The 19,678-nt window shown below is 64.3% G+C and overlaps 1 protein-coding gene across 2 annotated transcripts; it reads left to right on the top strand.

The window, feature by feature from the left end:
• Positions 1-109: 109 nt before the first annotated feature.
• CHKB (choline kinase beta) lies at positions 110-18,614 on the top strand. Of its 2 annotated transcripts, none has more exons than XM_069033581.1 (11): positions 110-304; positions 1,194-1,302; positions 3,619-3,732; positions 3,814-3,947; positions 7,264-7,368; positions 8,242-8,300; positions 9,171-9,255; positions 11,717-11,825; positions 13,928-14,043; positions 17,089-17,170; positions 18,055-18,614. In XM_069033581.1, exons 1-11 carry the CDS (start codon positions 150-152, stop codon positions 18,109-18,111), a joined length of 1,125 nt encoding a protein of 374 aa, XP_068889682.1. In that variant the 5' UTR covers positions 110-149; the 3' UTR covers positions 18,112-18,614. The 2 variants fall into 2 exon arrangements, with proteins under 2 accessions (XP_068889682.1, XP_068889672.1); XM_069033571.1 differs by having other exon boundaries at positions 111-304; positions 13,895-14,043.
• Positions 18,615-19,678: the final 1,064 nt, after the last annotated feature.

The following is a 19,678-nucleotide window of genomic DNA, read 5'->3' as shown; positions in this document are numbered from 1 at the left end:
CGCGCGTCACCTCCCCGAGCTGTCTGCTTATTGGTTCGTTAAACTGTCAATCAGTAAAGAGCGCTTCTATTGGTCAGAGCGCCGCTCGGGCCCCGCCCCGCGGGCGGCCGCCGCCCGCCCTGGCTCAGAGGGACCGGGTGGGGCCGACCATGGCGGCGGTGGCGGCGGGGGGCCGGGGCAGCGGTAGCGGGGACGGGGATGTCCCCGCCGCCACCCGCCTGCAGGCCTACGCCTGGTGCCGCGAGTTTCTGGCCGGCTCCTGGAAGCTCATCGGGCCGGAGGAGTTCGGGATCTGGCCGGTCAGGTAGGAAAGCGGAACCGGCGAGACGCGCTTCCCCCCCCCCCGCCCTGTCCGCGGTGGTCTCGTCCCGAGGCTCGGCCCCCTCCCCGTGGCTCCCAGTGGCTCCAGTCGCCCCCGGGCCAGCAGCGGGGTCCCCCGCCCGGTGGCCCTCCCAGTGGCCCCGCTTGCCCCTCGGACCGGTGTCCCAGTCCCCCGGTGTCTGCAGTTGCCCTCTGGACCAGTCGCCCAGTTGCCCCCGTGACCAGTAGCCCAGTGCCCCTCCCAGTGTCCTCAGTTACCCCAGACCAGTGTCCCTGTCCCCCAGTGTCTCCCCGTGTCCCCAGTGTCCCCAGTTCCCCCGGACCAGTGTCCCCAGTTACCCCAGTGTCCCCCACTGTCCCCCACTGTCCCCAGTTCCCCCAGACCAGTGTCCCTGTCCCCCAGTGTCCCCCAGTGTCCCCAGTTCCCCCAGACCAGTGTCCCCAGTGTCCCCCACTGTCCCCAGTTCCCCCAGACCAGTGTCCCTGTCCCCCAGTGTCCCCCAGTGTCCCCCAGTGTCCTCAGTTACCCCCAGACCAGTGTCCCTGTCCCCCACTGTCCCCAGTGTCCCCAGTGTCCCCAGTTCCCCCGGACCAGTGTCCCCAGTTACCCCAGTGTCCCCCAGTGTCCCCAGTGTCCCCAGACCAGTGTCCCCCCCATTCCCGGTGCCACCCCAGTGTCCCCCCGGTGCCCCCTGACCCCCCAAAACCCCACGGCGGGGGGGCTCAGTGACCCCTGTACAGGTTGTGGTGTCCGGGCACACCCCGAGCGGGGCGGGTCCCTGTCCCCTTGTGCCCCCTTCCCCCGTTCCCGGTGTCCCCCCGGTGCCACCCCGGTGCCCCCCCGGTGCCCCTGACCCCCCAAAACCCCACAGCGGGGGGCTCAGTAACCTCCTGTACAAGTGCGCGCTGCCCGAGCACATCCCGAGCGTGGCGGACGAGCCCCGGCAGGTGCTGCTGCGCGTCTATGGGGCCATCCTACAGGTGAGGGGGCAGCGGCGCCCCGAACCCCATAAGAACCCCATAAGAACCCCAAGGGAACCCCAAGGGATCAGGGATTTTCGGGTGTTTTCCCGCTGGGGTGAAGGTGCTGGGTTTGGGGTGCTGGGGCCGTCCTACAGGTGAGAGGACAGGGATACCCCAAACCAACCCCGAACCCCAAGGGAACCCCAAGGGATCGGGGATTTTCGGGTGTTTTCCCGCTGGGGTGAAGGTGGTGGGGTTGGGGTGCTGGGGCCGTCCTACAGGTGAGAGGACAGGGATACCCCAAACCCCAAGGGAACCCCAAGGGAACCCCAAGGGATCGGGGATTTTCGGGTGTTTTCCCGCTGGGTGAAGGTGGTGGGGTTGGGGTGCTGGGCCATCCTACAGGTGAGGGGGCAGGGACACCCCAAACCAACCCCGAACCCCAAGGGAACCCCAAGGGAACCCCAAGGGATCGGGGATTTTCGGGTGTCTTCCCACTGGGATGTGGGTGGTGGGTTTGGGGTGCTGGGGCCATCCTACAGGTGAGGGGGCAGGGACACCCCAAACCCGCCCCAAACCCCAAGGGATCCCCAAGGGATCAGGGATTTTCGGGTGTCTTCCCGCTGGGGTGAAGGTGGTGGGTTTGGGGTGCTGGGCCGTCCTACAGGTGAGGGGGCAGGGACACCCCAAACCAACCCCAAACCCCAAGGGATCCCCAAGGGATCGGGGATTTTCGGGTGTTTTCCCGCTGGGGTGGGGGGTGCCAGTTTTGGGATCCCAGGTTGGTGGTCCCAGTTTTGGGGTCCTGGTTTTGGAGTCCCGTTTTTGGGGTTGCCGTTTTTGGGGTGCCGTTATTGGGATGCTGGGGTTTGGGGGCAGTTCCGTTTTTGGGGTGCCGTTTTTGGGGTGCTGGTATTTGGGGGGGTCCAGTTTTTGGGGTCCCGCTTTTAGGATGCTGGTATTTGGGGGCAGCTCCATTTTTGGGGTCCCGGTTTTGGGGTCCAGTTATTGGGGTTGCCGGTTTTGGGGTGCTGGGTTTGGGGGGCAGTCCCGTTTTTGGGGTGCCGTTTTTGGGATGCTGGTGTTTGGGGGAAGTCCCGTTTTTGGGATGCCGTTTTTGGGATGCTGATGTTTGGGGGCAGCCCCGTTTTTGGGGTGCCGTTTTTGGGGTCCAGTTATTGGGGTTGCCGGTTTTGGGGTGCCGGTTTTGGGGGGGGGAAGTCCCGTTTTTGGGATGCTGGTGTTTGGGGGCAGTCCCGTTTTGGGGTGCCGTTTTTGGGATGCCGGTTTTGGGGTGCCGTTTTTGGGATGCTGGTGTTTGGGGGAAGTCCCATTTTTGGGGTTGCCGTTTTTGGGATGCTGGTGTTTGGGGGCATTTCCATTTTTGGGGTTGCCGTTTTTGGGGTGCCGTTTTTGGGATGCTGGTGTTTGGGGGCATTTCCATTTTTGGGGTTGCCGTTTTTGGGGTGCCGTTTTTGGGATGCTGGTGTTTGGGGGCAGTCCCGTCTTTGGGGTGCCGTTTTTGGGATGCTGGTGTTTGGGGGCAGCGCCGTTTTTGGGGTGCCGTTTTTGGGATGCTGGTGTTTGGGGGCAGCCCCGTTTTTGGGGTCCCGTTTTTGGGGTGCCGTTATTGGGATGCTGGTATTTGGGGGCAGTTCCGTTTTTGGGGTGCCGTTTTTGGGGTCCCGTTTTTGGGATGCTGGTGTTTGGGGGCAGTCCCGTTTTGGGGTGCCGTTTTTGGGGTGCCGTTTTTGGGATGCTGGTGTTTGGGGGCAGCCCCGTTTTTGGGGTGCCGTTATTGGGATGCCGTTTTTGGGGTCCCGTTTTTGGGATGCCGTTATTGGGATGCTGGTGTTTGGGGGCAGCCCCGTTTTTGGGGTGCCGTTATTGGGATGCCGTTTTTGGGGTCCCGTTTTTGGGATGCCGTTATTGGGATGCTGGTGTTTGGGGGCAGCCCCGTTTTTGGGGTGCCGTTATTGGGATGCCGTTTTTGGGGTCCCGTTTTTGGGATGCCGTTATTGGGATGCTGGTGTTTGGGGGCAGCCCCGTTTTTGGGGTCCCGTTTTTGGGATGCTGGTGTTTGGGGGCAGCGCCGTTTTTGGGGTGCCGTTTTTGGGATGCTGGTGTTTGGGGGCAGCGCCGTTTTTGGGGTGCCGTTATTGGGATGCTGGTGTTTGGGGGCAGCCCCGTTTTTGGGTGCCGTTTTTGGGATGCTGGTATTTGGGGGCAGCCCCGTTTTTGGGGTGCCGTTTTTGGGATGCTGGTGTTTGGGGGCAGCCCCGTTTTTGGGGTGCCGTTTTTGGGGTGCCCCTCTGCCCCGTCCCTGCCCCACAGGGCGTGGACTCGCTGGTGCTGGAGAGCGTCATGTTCGCCATCCTGGCCGAGCGCGCGCTGGGGCCGCGCCTCTTCGGGGTGTTCCCGCAGGGCCGCCTGGAGCAGTACATCCCGGTAGGATTTGGGATCCCCTGAGCCCGGGCCACCCCAAAACCCCGCCCCCGGGCACCCCAAAAGCTCCCCGTGTCCCCCCAGAGCCGGCGGCTGCGCACCGAGGACCTGCGGGACCCCAGCGTGTCCGGGGAGATCGCGGCCAAGATGTCGCGGTTCCACGGGATGGTGATGCCCTTCAACAAGGAGCCCAAGTGGCTTTTTGGGACCATGGAGCGGTGAGGGGACCCCAAATCCCACTGGGAGCAGGGAGTGGGGGCCCTAAAATCCACCTGGGAGCAGGGAGTGGTGGGGGAAACCCCAAATCCCCCTGGGAGCAGGGAGTGGGGAGGGAAACCCCAAATCCCACTGGGAGCAGAGAGTGGTGAGGGAACCCCAAATCCCACTGGGAGCAGGGAGTGGGGAGGGAAACCCCAAATCCCACTGGGAGCAGGGAGTGGGGAGGGAAACCCCAAATCCCACTGGGAGTGGGGAGGGAAACCCCAAATCCCACTGGGAGCAGGGAGTGGGGAGGGAAACCCCAAATCCCACTGGGACCATGGAGTGGGGGTCCCAAATCCCATTGGGAGCAGGGAGGGAAACCCCAATCCCACTGGGAGCAGGGAGTGGGGGTCCTAAATCCCATTGGGAGCATGGAGTGGTGGGGGAGACCCCAAATCCCACTGGGAGCAGGGAGTGGGGACCCCAAATCCCACTGGGAGCAGGGAGTGGTGGGAGAGACCCCAAATCCCACTGGGAGCAGGGAGTGGTGAGGGAAACCCCAAATCCCACTGGGAGCAGGGAGTGGGGGCCCTAAAATCCCACTGGGAGCAGGGAGTGGTGGGGGGGACCCCAATCCCACTGGGTGCAGGGAGTGGTGGGGGAGACCCCAATCCCACTGGGAGCAGGGAGTGGTGAGGGAACCCCAAATCCCACTGGGAGCAGGGAGTGGGGGCCCTAAAATCCCACTGGGAGCAGGGAGTGGGGAGGGAAACCCCAAATCCCACTGGGAGCAGAGAGTGGTGAGGGAAACCCCAAATCCCCCTGGGAGCAGAGAGTGGTGAGGGAACCCCAAATCCCACTGGGAGCAGGGAGTGGGGAGGGGAACCCCAAATCCCACTGGGAGCAGGGAGTGGTGAGGGAACCCCAAATCCCACTGGGAAGAGGGAGTGGTGGGGGAAACCCCAAATCCCACTGGGAGCAGGGAGTGGGGGTCCTAAATCCCATTGGGAGCAGGGAGAGGTGGGGGAGACCCCAAATCCTCCTGGGAGCAGGGAGTGGTGAGGGAACCCCAAATCCCACTGGGAGCAGGGAGTGGGGAGGGAAACCCCAAATCCCCCTGGGAGCAGGGAGTGGGGAGGGAAACCCCAAATCCCACTGGGAGCAGGGAGTGGTGGGGGGGACCCCAAATCCAACTGGGAGCAGGGAATGGTGAGGGGAACCCAAATCCAACTGGGAGCAGGGAGTGGGGAGGGAAAACCCAAATCCCACTGGGAGCAGGGAGTGGGGGCCCTAAAATCCCACTGGGAGCAGGGAGTGGTGAGGGAAACCCCAAATCCCCCTGGGAGCAGGGAGTGGGGGTCCTAAATCCCATTGGGAGCAGGGAGTGGTGGGGGAGACCCCAATCCCACTGGGAGCAGGGAGTGGGGAGGGAACCCCAAATCCCACTGGAAGCAGGGAGTGGGGAGGGAAACCCCAAATCCCACTGGGAGCAGGGAGTGGGGAGGGGAACCCCAAATCCAACTGGGAGCAGGGAGTGGGGGCCCTAAAATCCCACTGGGAGCAGGGAGTGGTGAGGGAAACCCCAAATCCCCCTGGGAGCAGGGAGTGGTGAGGGAACCCCAAATCCCACTGGGAACAGGGAGTGGTGGGGGAAACCCCAAATCCCATTGGGAGCAGGGAGTGGTGGGGGAAACCCCAAATCCCACTGGGAGCAGGGAGTGGGGGTCCTAAATCCCATTGGGAGCAGGGAGTGGTGGGGGAGACCCCAATCCCACTGGGAGCAGGGAGTGGGGAGGGAACCCCAAATCCCACTGGGAACAGGGAATGGTGAGGGAAACCCCAAATCCTCCTGGGAGCAGGGAGTGGTGAGGGAAACCCCAAATCCTCCTGGGAGCAGGGAGTGGTGAGGGAACCCCAAATCCAACTGGGAACAGGGAATGGTGAGGGGACCCCAAATCCCACTGGGACCATGGAGTGGGGGTCCCAAATCCCATTGGGAGCAGGGAGTGGTGAGGGAACCCCAAATCCAACTGGGAACAGGGAATGGTGAGGGGACCCCAAATCCCACTGGGACCATGGAGTGGGGGTCCCAAATCCCATTGGGAGCAGGGAGGGAAACCCCAATCCCACTGAGAGCAGGGAGTGGGGGTCCTAAATCCCATTGGGAGCATGGAGTGGTGGGGGAGACCCCAAATCCCACTGGGAGCAGGGAGTGGGGAGGGAAACCCCAAATCCCACTGGGAGCAGGGAGTGGGGAGGGGACCCCAAATCCCACTGGGAGCAGGGAGTGGGTGCCCTAAAATCCCACTGGGAGCAGAGAGTGGTGAGGGGAACCCCAAATCCCACTGGGAGCAGGGAGTGGGGGCCCTAAAATCCCACTGGGACCATGGAGTGGTGAGGGGGACCCCAAATCCCACTGGGAGCAGGGAGTGGTGGGGGGGACCCCAAATCCAACTGGGAACAGGGAATGGTGAGGGGAACCCCAAATCCCCCTGGGAGCAGGGAGTGGTGGGGGAGACCCCAAATCCCACTGGGACCATGGAGTGGGGGTCCCAAATCCCATTGGGAGCATGGAGTGGTGGGGGACACCCCAATCCCCCTGGGAGCAGGGAGTGGGGGCCCCAAATCCCACTGGGATCCAGCACCCCGGCGGTTTCCTGGCTGCTTCCCACGGAAGGGGCCGCAGAGTGTCCCCTGGGTGGCCCTGGGGTGGGCAGGGCGGCTCTGTGGGGTCTGTGCCCGCTCTGTGCCCACTCTGTCCCCACTCTGCCCCACGCTGTCCCACACTGTCCCCACTCTGCCCCACTCTGCCCCACTCTGTGCCCACTCTGCCCCACTCTGCCCCACTCTGCCCCACTCTGTCCCCACTCTGCCCCACGCTGTCCCACACTGTCCCCACTCTGCCCCACTCTGCCCCACTCTGTGCCCACTCTGCCCCACTCTGCCCCACTCTGTCCCCACTCTGCCCCACGCTGTCCCACACTGTCCCCACTCTGCCCCACTCTGCCCCACTCTGTCCCACTCTGCCCCACTCTGCCCCACTCTGTCCCCACTCTGCCCCACTCTGTCCCCACTCTGTCCCCACTCTGCCCCACTCTGCCCCACTCTGCCCCACTCTGTGCCCACTCTGTCCCCACTCTGCCCCACTCTGCCCCACTCTGCCCCACTCTGTGCCCACTCTGTCCCCACTCTGCCCCACTCTGCCCCACTCTGCCCCACTCTGTCCCCACTCTGCCCCACTCTGTCCCACTCTGTCCCACTCTGTCCCCACTCTGTCCCCACGCTGTCCCCACGCTGTCCCCACGCCGTGCCCGCCGTGCCCGCTGTGCCCAGGTACCTGGAGCAGATCTCGGAGCTGACGTTCCCGGAGCAGGAGCGGCTGCAGAAGCTGGAGCAGCTCCGGGGTTACAACCTGGAGCAGGAGATGCGGAGCCTCAGGTGGGGTCACCTCGGGGCTGCCGTCACCGGGGACGGGAATGGGGACACGCGGGGGACACGCGGGGTCCCCAGGGGGCTGCGGGGCCCCGGGGCAGGGCTGCTGCGGGTTCCCACAGCTCCAGGGGTGGTTCCGTGTCCCCTTTGTGCCCCTGTGTCCCCCGTGTCCTTGGGGTGTCCCTGCATTCCCATATCCCCGTGTCCCCCGTGTCCTTGGGGTGTCCCTGCATTCCCATATCCCCGTGTCCTTGGGGTGTCCCTGCATTCCCATATCCCTGTGTCCCCCGTGTCCTTGGGGTGTCCCTGCATTCCCATATCCCTGTGTCCCCCGTGTCCTTGGGGTGTCCCTGCATTCCCATATCCCTGTGTCCCCCGTGTCCTTGGGGTGTCCCTGCATTCCCATATCCCCGTGTCCCCCGTGTCCTTGGGGTGTCCCTGCATTCCCATATCCCTGTGTCCCCCGTGTCCTTGGGGTGTCCCTGCATTCCCATATCCCCGTGTCCCCCCTGTGTCCCTGCATTCCCATATCCCCGTGTCCTTGGGGTGTCCCTGCATTCCCATATCCCCGTGTCCCCCCTGTGTACCTGCATTCCCATATCCCCGTGTCCCCCGTGTCCTTGGGGTGTCCCTGCATTCCCATATCTCTGCATCCCCATATCCCTGTATCCGGGGTGTCCCTGTGTCCCCAGTGCCCCTGTGTCCCTGAATCCCCGTGTCCCCAATGTCCTTGTGTCCCATGTCTCTGGTGTCCCCCGTGTCCCCATATCCCCGTGTCCCCATATCCCCGTGTCCCCATGTCCCCAGGGTGTCCCCCAGTCCCTGGGGTGTCCCCCCAGTCCCCCCCTGCCCTGTGACCCCCCTCTCTCCGTCCCTCAGGGACCTCCTGGAGTCCACCCCATCCCCGGTGGTTTTCTGCCACAACGACGTGCAGGAGGGTGAGCGCCCCGGGGTGCCCTGATGCCCCGATCCCCCAATCCCCTCATCTCCCAATGCCCCAATCCCCTGATCCCCCGATCCCCCGATGCCCCGATCCCCCAATCTCCCAATCCCCTGATCCCCCAATGCCCCAATCCCCTGATGCCCCGATCCCCCGATCCCCCAATCCCCTGATGCCCCGATCCCCCGATCCCCCAATGCCCTGATCCCCTGATCCCCCAATCCACCAATCCCCCAATCCCCCAATCCCCAATCCCCCATCCCCTGATCCCCCAATCCCCCCAATCCCCCAATCCCCCAATCCCCCAATCCCCAATGCCCCAATCCCCCAATTCCACGATGCCCCTCTCCCCCAATCCCCAATCCCCCAATGCCCCAATGCCCCAATCCCCCAATCCCCAATCCCCTGATCTCCCAATCCCCCAATGCCTCGATGCCCAATCCCCCGATGCCCCAATCCCCGATCCCCCGATCCCCCAATCCCCCAATCCCCCAATCCCCCGATGCCCCAATCCCCAATCCCCCAATACCCCAATCCCCATTCTCCCAATCCCCCAATCCCCCAATCCCCCAATCCCCCAATGCCATTCCCCCAATTCCCCAATCCCCAATCCCCCAATCCCCCAATCCCCCAATCCCCAATCCCCTGATCTCCCAATCCCCCAATGCCTCGATCCCCTGATCCCCCAATCCCCCAATCCCCAATCCCCCCATCCCCTGATCCCCTGATGCCCCAATCCCCCAATCCCCTGATGCCCCAATCCCCCAATCCCCCAATTCCCCAATTCCCCGCTCCCCCGACCCCCCGGGGTGCCCCAATCCCCCTCTCCCCCAATCCCCGCTCCCGGCCCCATCCCAAATTCCCGTAGGGAACATCCTGCTCCTGGCGGGCCGCGAGGGCTGCTCGGACCGGCTCATGCTCATCGACTTCGAGTACAGCAGCTACAACTACAGGTGGGGGCGGGGGGGTTTGGGGGTCCCCTGGGGGGTTTGGGGGTCCCCAGAAGGGTTTTAGGGTCCCTGCAGGGGTTTTGGGGTCCCTGGGGGCCCCTCCTGCCCCTCACACTCCCATGATCCCGCTGGGATTTGGGGCCACCCCCTCACACATCCTTGGTTTGGGGAGATTTTGGGGGGATGTCCCTGGGGGGGCTTTGGGGTCCCTGCGAGGGTTTTGGGGTCCCCAGGAGGGTTTGGGGTCCCCGGGAGGGTTTTAGGTTCCCTGGGGGCCCCTCCTGCCCCTCACACTCCCATGATCCTGCTGGGATTTGGGGCCACCCCCTCACACATCCTTGGTTTTGGGAGATTTTGGGGGGGTGTCCCTGGGGGGGTTTGGGGTCCCCGCGAGGGTTTTGGGGGTCCCCAGAAGGGTTTTGGGGTCCCTGCAGGGGTTTTGGGGTCCCTGGGGGTCCCTCCTGCCCCTCACACTCCCACGATCCCGCTGGGATTTGGGTCCACCCCCTCACAAGTCGTTGGTTTTAGGAGATTTTGGGGGTCCCTGGGGGGCTTTGAGGTCCCTGCGAGGGTTTTGGGGTCCCCGGGAGCGTTTTGGGGTCCCTGAGGGGGTCTTTGGGTCCCCAGGAGGGTTTTGGGGTCCCTGGGGGTCCCTCCTGCCCCTCACACTCCCACGATCCCGCTGGGATTTGGGGCCACCCCCTCACACATCCTTGGTTTGGGGAGATTTTGGGGGGATGTCCCTGGGGGGGCTTTGGGGTCCCTGCGAGGGTTTTGGGGTCCCCAGGAGGGTTTGGGGTCCCCGGGAGGGTTTTAGGTTCCCTGGGGGCCCCTCCTGCCCCTCACACTCCCATGATCCCGCTGGGATTTGGGGCCACCCCCTCACACATCCTTGGTTTTGGGAGATTTTGGGGGGGTGTCCCTGGGGGGGTTTGGGGTCCCCGCGAGGGTTTTGGGGGTCCCCAGAAGGGTTTTGGGGTCCCTGCAGGGGTTTCGGGGTCCCTGGGGGTCCCTCCTGCCCCTCACACTCCACGATCCCGCTGGGATTTGGGGCCACCCCCTCACACATCCTTGGTTTTGGGAGATTTTGGGGGTCCCTGGGGGGCTTTGGGGTCCCCGGGGGGGTTTTGGGGTCCCCAGAAGGGTTTTGGGGTCCCTGGGGGTCCCTTCTGCCCCTCACAAGTCCATGATCCCTCTGGGATTTGGGGCTTCACCTCTCTGCTCCGTGGTCCCTGTGGGATCTGGGTCCTCCCTGTCCCCTCCATGATCCCAACGGGATTTGGGGTTTTACCTCCCCTTTCCACCCTCCCAGCAGGATTTGGGGTGGGATTTGGGGTTTTACCGCCCCTTTCCACCCTCCCAGCAGGACTTGGGGTGGGATTTGGGGTTTTACCGCCCCTTTCCACCCTCCCAGCGGGATTTGGGGTGGGATTTGGGGTTTTACCTCCCCTTTCCACCCTCCCAGCAGGACTTGGGGTGGGATTTGGGGTTTTACCGCCCCTTTCCACCCTCCCAGCAGGACTTGGGGTGGGATTTGGGGTTTTACCGCCCCTTTCCACACTCCCAGCAGGACTTGGGGTGGGATTTGGGCCCCGTCCCCTCTCCGCGCTCCCAGCAGGGTTTGGGGTTCGCTGTGGGTTTCTCTGTGGGGCTCTCTGTGGGGCTCTCTGTGGGTTTCTCTGTGGGGCTCTCTGTGGGGTTCTCTTTGGGGCTCTCTGTGGGGCTCTCTGTGGGGTTTCTCTGTGGGGTTCTCTGTGGGGTTCACTGTGGGGGTCTCTGTGGGGCTCTCTGTGGGGCTCTCTGTGGGGTTTCTCTGTGGGTTTCTCTGTGGGGTTCTCTGTGGGGTTCTCTGTGGGGCTCTCTGTGGGGTTCACTGTGGGGTTCTCTGTGGGGCTCTCTTTGGGGTTCTCTGTGGGTTTCTCTGTGGGGTTCTCTTTGGGGCTCTCTGTGGGGCTCTCTGTGGGGCTCTCTGTGGGGTTTCTCTGTGGGGTTTCTCTGTGGGGCTCTCTGTGGGGCTCTCTGTGGGGATCTCTGTGGGGCTCTCTGTGGGGTTCTCTGTGGGTTTCTCTGTGGGGTTCTCTTTGGGGCTCTCTGTGGGGTTCACTGTGGGTTTCTCTTTGGGGTTCTCTGTGGGGCTCTCTGTGGGGTTCTCTTTGGGGCTCTCTGTGGGGCTCTCTTTGGGGCTCTCTGTGGGGCTCTCTGTGGGGCTCTCTGTGGGGTTCTCTTTGGGGCTCTCTGTGGGGCTCTCTTTGGGGCTCTCTGTGGGGTTCTCTGTGGGTTTCTCTGTGGGGTTCTCTGTGGGGCTCTCTGTGGGTTTCACTGTGGGGTTCTCTGTGGGGCTCTCTGTGGGGTTCGCTGTGGGGTTCTCTGTGGGGTTCTCTGTGGGGTTTGCTGTGGGGCTCTCTGTGGGGTTCTCTGTGGGTTTCTCTGTGGGGTCTGCGCTGACGCTGCCGCCGCCCCGCAGGGGCTTTGACCTGGGCAACCACTTCTGCGAGTGGGCTTACAGCTACGGGCACGACGCGTGGCCCTTCTTCCGGGCACAGCCCGAGCACTACCCCAGCCGCCAGCAGCAGGTGGGGCTGGGGGCACACGGGGGGCTGTGGGGCACACAGGGGGCTATGGGGCACACGGGGGGGCTGTGGGGCACACGGGGGGCTGTGGGGCACACGGGGGGATATGGGGCACACAGGGGGGCTTTGGGGGGCTCTGGGGCACACAGGGGGGCTCTGGGGCACTTTGGGGTCCTATGGGGCACACAGGGGGGCTCTGGGGCACACAGGGGGGCTATGGGGCACTTTGGGGTCCTCTGGGGCACTTTGGGGGCTCTGGGGCACACAGGGGGGCTCTGGGGGGCTCTGGGGCACACAGGGGGCTATGGGGCACACAGGGGGCTATGGGGCACACAGGGGGCTCTGGGGCACACAGGGGGGTTATGGGGCACACAGGGGGATATGGGGCACACGGGGGGGCTCTGGGGCACACAGGGGGGTTATGGGGCACACAGGGGGATATGGGGCACACGGGGGGGCTATGGGGCACACAGGGGGGTTATGGGGCACACAGGGGGTTATGGGGCACTTTGGGGGTCCTCTGGGGCACACAGGGGGCTGTGGGGCACACAGGGGGATATGGGGCACACGGGGGGATATGGGGCACACGGGGGGGCTGTGGGGCACACGGGGGGATATGGGGCACACAGGGGGGCTCTGGGGCACACAGGGGGCTATGGGGCACATGGGGGTCCTATGGGGCACACAGGGGGTTATGGGGCACACAGGGGGGCTTTGGGGGGCTCTGGGGCACACAGGGGGGCTCTGGGGCACACAGGGGGCTGTGGGGCACACAGGGGGTTATGGGGCACAAAGGGGTTATGGGGCACAGAGGGGTCCTATGGGGCACACAGGGGGTTATGGGGCACTTTGGGGGTCCTCTGGGGCACACGGGGGGGCTCTGGGGCACACAGGGGGTTATGGGGCACACAGGGGGGCTTTGGGGGGCTCTGGGGCACACAGGGGGGCTATGGGGCACTTTGGGGTCCTATGGGGCACACAGGGGGCTCTGGGGCACACAGGGGGATATGGGGCACTTTGGGGTCCTCTGGGGCACACAGGGGGCTCTGGGGCACACAGGGGGCTATGGGGCACTTTGGGGTCCTCTGGGGCACACAGGGGGCTCTGGGGCACACAGGGGGCTATGGGGCACTTTGGGGTCCTCTGGGGCACATGGGGGGCTCTGGGGCACACAGGGGGCCTTTGGGGGGCTCTGGGGCACACAGGGGGGCTCTGGGGCACTTTGGGGTCCTATGGGGCACTTTGGGGGCTCTGGGGCACACAGGGGGGCTCTGGGGCACTTTGGGGTCCTATGGGGCACTTTGGGGGCTCTGGGGCACACAGGGGGGTATGGGGCACTTTGGGGTCCTCTGTGGCACTTTGGGGGGCTGCAGGGCACAGAGGGAGGCTCCGGGGAAGTTTGGGGGACTGTGGGGCACTTTGGGGGTTTCTGTGCCCCCATTTGGGGTCTCTGGGCCCCCACTTGGGGTCCTCTGGGTCACTTTTGGGCTCCTCTGGGTCATGTTTATGGTCTCCGTGCCCCCTTTGGGCTCCCCGTGCCCCTTTGGGCTCCCCGTGCCCCTTTGGGGTGCCAGCTGTCCCTGCCGTGCCCCTTTGAGGTGCCCGTGTCCCTTTGGGGTCTCTGTGCCCCTCTGGGGTGCCTGTGCCCCTTTGGGGTGCCAGCTGTCGCTGCCATGCCCCTTTGGGCTCCCTGTGCCCCTTTGGGGTCTCTGTGCCCCTTTGGGGTGCCAGCTGTCGCTGCCGTGCCCCTTTGGGGTGCCCGTGCCCCTTTGGGGTCTCTGTGCCCCTTTGGGGTGCCAGCTGTGCCTGCCGTGCCCCTTTGGGGTGCCTGTGCCCCTTTGGGGTCTCTGTGCCCCTTTGGGGTCTCTGTGCCCCTTTGGGGTGCCCGTGCCCCTTTGGGGTCTCTGTGCCCCTTTGGGGTCCCTGTGCCCCTTTGGGGTGCCCGTGCCCCTTTGGGGTGCCAGCTGTCGCTGCCGTGCCCCTTTGGGGTCTCTGTGCCCCTTTGGGGTCCCTGTGCCCCTTTGGGGTGCCCGTGCCCCTTTGGGGTGCCAGCTGTGCCCTGCCGTGCCCAGCTCCATTTCATCCGCCGTTACCTGGCCGAGCAGCGCTCGGGGCCCCGCGGGGACACCGGGCCCGGGGAGAGGCGGCAGCGGGGGGAGCAGCAGCAGGAGCAGGAGCAGGAGCAGGAGGAGGAGAGGAGGATGCTGCTGGAGATCGAGCGGTCAGTGCCGGGGGCACCGGGGGGGCACCGGGGGGCATCGGGGGCACTCTGGGGAGCATCGGGGGGGCTGCTGGGGAGCATCTGGGGGGCACTATGGGGGCACTCTGGGGGCTCTATGGGCGGATGGGGAGCATCTGGGGGCACTATGGGGGCACCGGGGGGCATGGGGGCATGTGGGGGGCACTATGGGGGCACCGGGGGGCATCTGGGGGGCACCGGGGGGCACTATGGGGGGCACCGGGGGGGCTACTGGGGGGCACCGGGGGGCACTATGGGGGGCACTATGGGGGCACTCTGGGGGGATGGGGGGCACTATGGGGAGCACTGTGGGGCACTATGGGGGGGCAGGGGGACTGGGGGGCATCTGGGGGGCAGCCGGGGAGCCTGGGGGGCACTGTGGGGGCACTCTGGGGGTGCTCGGGGGGCACTATGGGGGCACTCTGGGGGCATCGGGGCACTATGGGGGGCACTGTGGGGCACTATGGGGGGGCAGGGGCACTGGGGGGCATCCAGGGGGCACCCGGGGAGCCTGGGGGGCACTGTGGGGGCACCGGGGGGCATGGGGGCATCTGGGGGGCGCTATGGGGGCACCGGGGGGCACTATGGGTGGATGGGGGGCATCTGGGGGGCACTATTGGGGGCACCGGGGGGCACCGGGGGGCATGGGGGCATCGGGGGGCACTATGGGGGCACTCTGGGGGCTCTATGGGCGGATGGGGAGCATCTGGGGGGCACCGGGGGGCACCGGGGGGCATGGGGGGGCTACTGGGGGGCACCGGGGGGCACTATGGGGGGCACCGGGGGGCACTATGGGAGCACTCTGGGGGGATGGGGGGCACTATGGGGGGCACTAAGGGGGCACTATGGGGCACTATGGGGGGGCAGGGGGACTGGGGGGCATCCGGGGGGCACCCGGGGAGCCTGGGGGGCACTGTGGGGGCACTCTGGGGGTGCTCAGGGGGCACTATGGGGGCACTCTGGGGGCACTATGGGGGCACTATGGGGACACTATGGGGGCACTATGGGGGCACTATGGGGACACTATGGGGCACTATGGGGGGCACTATGGGGACACTATGGGGGCACTATGGGGGCACTATGGGGACACTATGGGGGGCACTATGGGGACACTATGGGGGCACTCAGGGGGCACTATGGGGGCACTATGGGGGCACTATGGGGACACTATGGGGCACTATGGGGGGCACTATGGGGGCACTCTGGGGGCACTATGGGGGCACTATGGGGACACTATGGGGACACTATGGGGACACTATGGGGCACTATGGGGGGCACTATGGGGGCACTATGGGGGCACTCAGGGGGCACTATGGGGGGCACTATGGGGACACTATGGGGACACTATGGGGGGCACTATGGGGACACTATGGGGACACTATGGGGGGCACTATGGGGACACTATGGGGGCACTCAGGGGGCACTATGGGGGCACTCTGGGGGCACTATGGGGGCACTATGGGGACACTATGGGGGCACTATGGGGAGCACTGTGGGGCACTATGGGGGCACTATGGGGGCACTATGGGGGCACTATGGGGGGCACTATGGGGGGCACTATGGGGACACTATGGGGGCACTCAGGGGGCACTATGGGGGGCACTATGGGGACACTATGGGGGCACTATGGGGCACTATGGGGGCACTATGGGGGGCACTCAGGGGGTGCTCGGGGGGCACTATGGGGGGCACTCTGGGGTCTCCATTCCTCTGGGGTTTCTGTGCCCCCACTTGGGGTCCTCCGGTCACTTTTGGGGTCCTCTGGGTCACTCTGGGGGGTTCTGTTCCACTTTTGGGGTCTCTGAGCCACTTCTGGGGGGCTCGGGGTCCCTCTGGAGGGGCTCCGGGTCACTTTTGGGGTCTCTGGCACCGTCTGGGGGCTCTGTGCCCTCAGGGGATGTCGGGTTGTGTGTGGGGTCCCCGCTCCCATGGGAAGGTCCCTGTGCCCATGGGGGGACCCCAAATCCTCTGCGGGGTCCCTGTGCCCTTGTGGGGTCCCTGTGCCCTTTTGGGGTCCTTGTGCCCTTATGGGGTTCCCTGTGCCCATGGAGGGGTCCCTGTGCCCATGGAGGGGTCCCTGTGCCCTTATGGTGTCCCTGTGCCCTTATGGGGTTCCCAATGCCCTTATGGGGTCCCTGATCCCATATGGGGTCCCTGTGCCCTTATGGGGTCGCTGTGCCCTTATGGGGTTCCCTGTACCCTTATAGGGTCCCTGTGCCCTTATGGGGTCCCTGTGCCCTTTTGGGGGTCCCTGTGCCCTTATGGGGGTCCCTGTGCCCTTGTGGGGTCCCTGTGCCCTTATAGGGTCCCTGTGCCCTTATGGGGTTCCCTGTGCCCTTATGGGGTCGCTGTGCCCTTATGGAGTTCCCTGTGCCCTTATGGGGTCCCTGTGCCCTTATGGGGTTCCCTGTGTCCTTATGAGGTTCCCTGTGTCCTTATGGGGTCCCTGTGCCCTTATGGGTTCCCTGTGCCCTTATGGGGTCCCTGTGCCCTTATGGGGGTCCCTGTGCCCTTTTGGGGGTCCCTGTGCCCTTGTGGGGTCCCTGTGCCCGTATGGGGTCCCTGTGTCCTTATGGGGTCCCTGTGCCCTTATGGGGTCCTTGTGCCCTTATGGGGTTCCCTGTGCCCATGGAGGGGTCCCTGTGCCCTTATGGGGTTCCCTGTGCCCTTATGGGGTCCCTGTGCCCTTATGGGGTCGCTGTGCCCTTATGGGGTTCCCAATGCCCTTATGGGGTCCCTGATCCCATATGGGGTCCCTGTGCCCTTATAGGGTCCCTGTGCCCTTATGGGGTCCCTGTGCCCTTATAGGGTCCCTGTGCCCTTATGGGGTTCCCTGTGCCCATATGGGGTCCCTGTGCCCTTATGGGGTCCCTGTGCCCTTTTGGGGGTCCCTGTGCCCTTTTGGGGTCCCTGTGCCCCAGGCCCATCCCGCCTCTCCTGCCCCGTATCCCCCATCCCGTGGGTGCGTGTGGGGTGCTCACGGGGGGGTTTTGGGGTCTCACACCCCCTTTTTCCCCGCCCCCCCAGCTTCGCCCTGGCCTCCCACTTCTTCTGGGGCCTGTGGTCCATCGTGCAGGCCAAGATCTCCACCATCCCCTTCGGGTACCTGGTGAGCGCTTTTGGGGTGCCCCCCGTGCCCCCCTTCAGCCGCGGGGCTCTGGGGTCTCCACAAACCCCTTTTCTTCCCCCTTTCCTTCCCCCTTTCCTTCCCCCTTTCCTTCCCCCTTTTCTTCTCCCTTTTCTTCCCCCTTTTTCCCCCCTTTTCCCCCTTTTATTCCCCCTTTTATTCCCCCTTTTCCCCCCTTTTTTCCCCCTTTTATTCCCCTTTTATTCCCCCTTTTTCCCCCTTCTATTCCCCCTTTTTTCCCCTTTTTCCCCCCTTTTCTTCCCCCTTTTCTTCCCCCTTTCCTTCCCCCTTTTCCTCCCCCTTTTCTTCTCCCTTTTCTTCCCCCTTTTCTTCCCCCTTTTTCCCCCCTTTTCCCCCTTTTATTCCCCTTTTATTCTTCCTTTAATTCCCCCTTTTTTCCCCCTTTTATTCCCCCTTTTATTCCCCCTTTTCCCCCCCTTTTCCCCCCCTTTTTCCCCCTTTTATTCCTCTTTTTTCCCCCTTTTTCCCCCTTTTTCCCCCCTTTTCCCCCTTTTATTCCCCCTTTAATTTCCCTTCATTCCCTTTTATTCCCTTTTATTCCCTTTTATTCCCCCTTTTATTCCCCCTTTAATTCCCCCTTTTATTCCCCCTTTTCCCCCCTTTTCCTCCCCTTTTCCCCTGTTTTGCCCCCTTTTCCCCCCTTTTATTCCCCCTTTTTTCCCTCTTTTCCCCCCTTTTATTCCCCATTTTCCCCCTTCCCCCCCTTTTATTCCCCCTTTAATTCCCCCTTTTATTCCCCCTTTCCCCCCCTTTTCCCCCCCTTTTTTCCCCCCTTTTCCCCCTTTTCCCCCTTTTCTTCCCCCTTTTCTTCCCCTTTTTCCCCTCATTTCCCCATTTTTCCCCAGGACTACGCCCAGAGCCGCTTCCAGGCCTATTTCCAGCACAAGGCCCGCTGCTCCTGAGGGGACCCCAAATCCTGACCGCCCCCCCCGGCACCCCCAGCCCCTCCCAGGACCCCCCCCCCAGCATTTTGGGGCGGGTTTGGGGCTGTTAAAAGGGTTTGGGGGGGTTCTGACGGTTTTGGGGCGTTGATAACGGTTTGGGGGGGGCTGTAACAGTTTTGGGGGCCCCACAACGGTTTTGGGGGGCTGAGACCCCCCTGCACCCCGAGGTTCTGCGGCAGAGGTGGGTGAGCCCCCCGGGAAGGGTGGGGTACGGGCTATGGGATATGGGGGGACCCCCACTCCCCCCCCCGGCCAGTAACGGGGCTTTGGGGCGGCTTTGGGGTTTCGGGGTGCCCCTGTGGGGTGTGGGGCTGTGGGGGGGGGGGGGGACCCCCTGTTTGTACCTCATTCCCCCCCTCCCCCTCCGCGCCCCCCGCCCGGGGTTTTGGGGCCGGGGGGCTCCCGCGGCCCCCCCGCTTCGACAGCGGAATGTAAAACTCAGACCAATAAAGCCGCGCTGGGGCCGGCGCCTGAGTGCTCCTTCCCTAATCCCGCCCTAAATCCCGCCCCTCCAACTCCCCGCTCCCCAAATCCCGCCCCCAAATCCCCACTGCCCCAAATCCCCACTGCCCCAAATCCCATCCCTAAATCCCGCCCCTAAATCCCGCCCCTCCAATTCCCCGCTTCCCAAATCCCACCCCAAAATCCCGCCCCCAAATCCCACCCCTCCGATTCCCCACTTCCCAAATCCCACCCCAAAATCCCACCCCTCTAATTCCCCGCTTCCCCAAACCCCACCCCAAATCCCACCCCTCCAATTCCCCCCTTCCCAAATCCCCCCAAAATCCCGCCCCAAACCCCACCCCAAAATCCCGCCCCCAAATCCCACCCCTCCAAATCCCACCCCCAAAATCCCGCCCCAAATCCCACCCCTCAAATTCCCCCCTCCCCAAATCCTGCTCGCCCCAAATCCCACCCCTAAATCCCACCCCAAATCCACCTCCTCAAATTCCCCCCTCCCCAAATCCCACCCCCAAATCCACCCCTCCAATTCCCCCCTTCCCCAAATCCCACCCCCAAAATCCCACCCCAAGCCCCACCCCAAATCCCACCCTCAAATTCCCCCTTCCCAAAGCCCACCCCAAAATCCCGCCCCAAATCCACCCCTCCAAATCTCCCCTCCCCAAATCCCACCCCCAAATCCTCCCTCCCCAAATCCCGACCCCAAATCCTCCCTCCCCAAATCCCGACCCCAAATCCCACCCCAAATTCCCCCCTCCCCAAATCCCGCCCCAAATCCCACCCCCAAATTCCCCCCTTCCCAAATCCCACCCCCAAATCCTCCCTCCCCAAATCCCGACCCCAAATCCCACCCCAAATTCCCCCCTCCCCAAATCCCGCCCCAAATCCTACCCCCAAATTCCCCCCTTCCCAAATCCCACCCCCAAATCCTCCCTCCCCAAATCCCGACCCAAATCCCCCCTCCCCAAATCCCCTCCTCTCCCTCCCCCTCCCCAAATCCAGCCCCCCTTTTCCGGGCCCCCCCGGTCGCCGTCGGGCGGAGGGAGGGGACAAGGGGCACGTG

This window comes from Aphelocoma coerulescens, chromosome 1A (genome assembly GCF_041296385.1).
Source record: "Aphelocoma coerulescens isolate FSJ_1873_10779 chromosome 1A, UR_Acoe_1.0, whole genome shotgun sequence".
Taxonomy (NCBI): Eukaryota; Metazoa; Chordata; class Aves; order Passeriformes; family Corvidae; genus Aphelocoma; species Aphelocoma coerulescens.
This window is presented reverse-complemented; position numbering and strand designations above follow the sequence as displayed.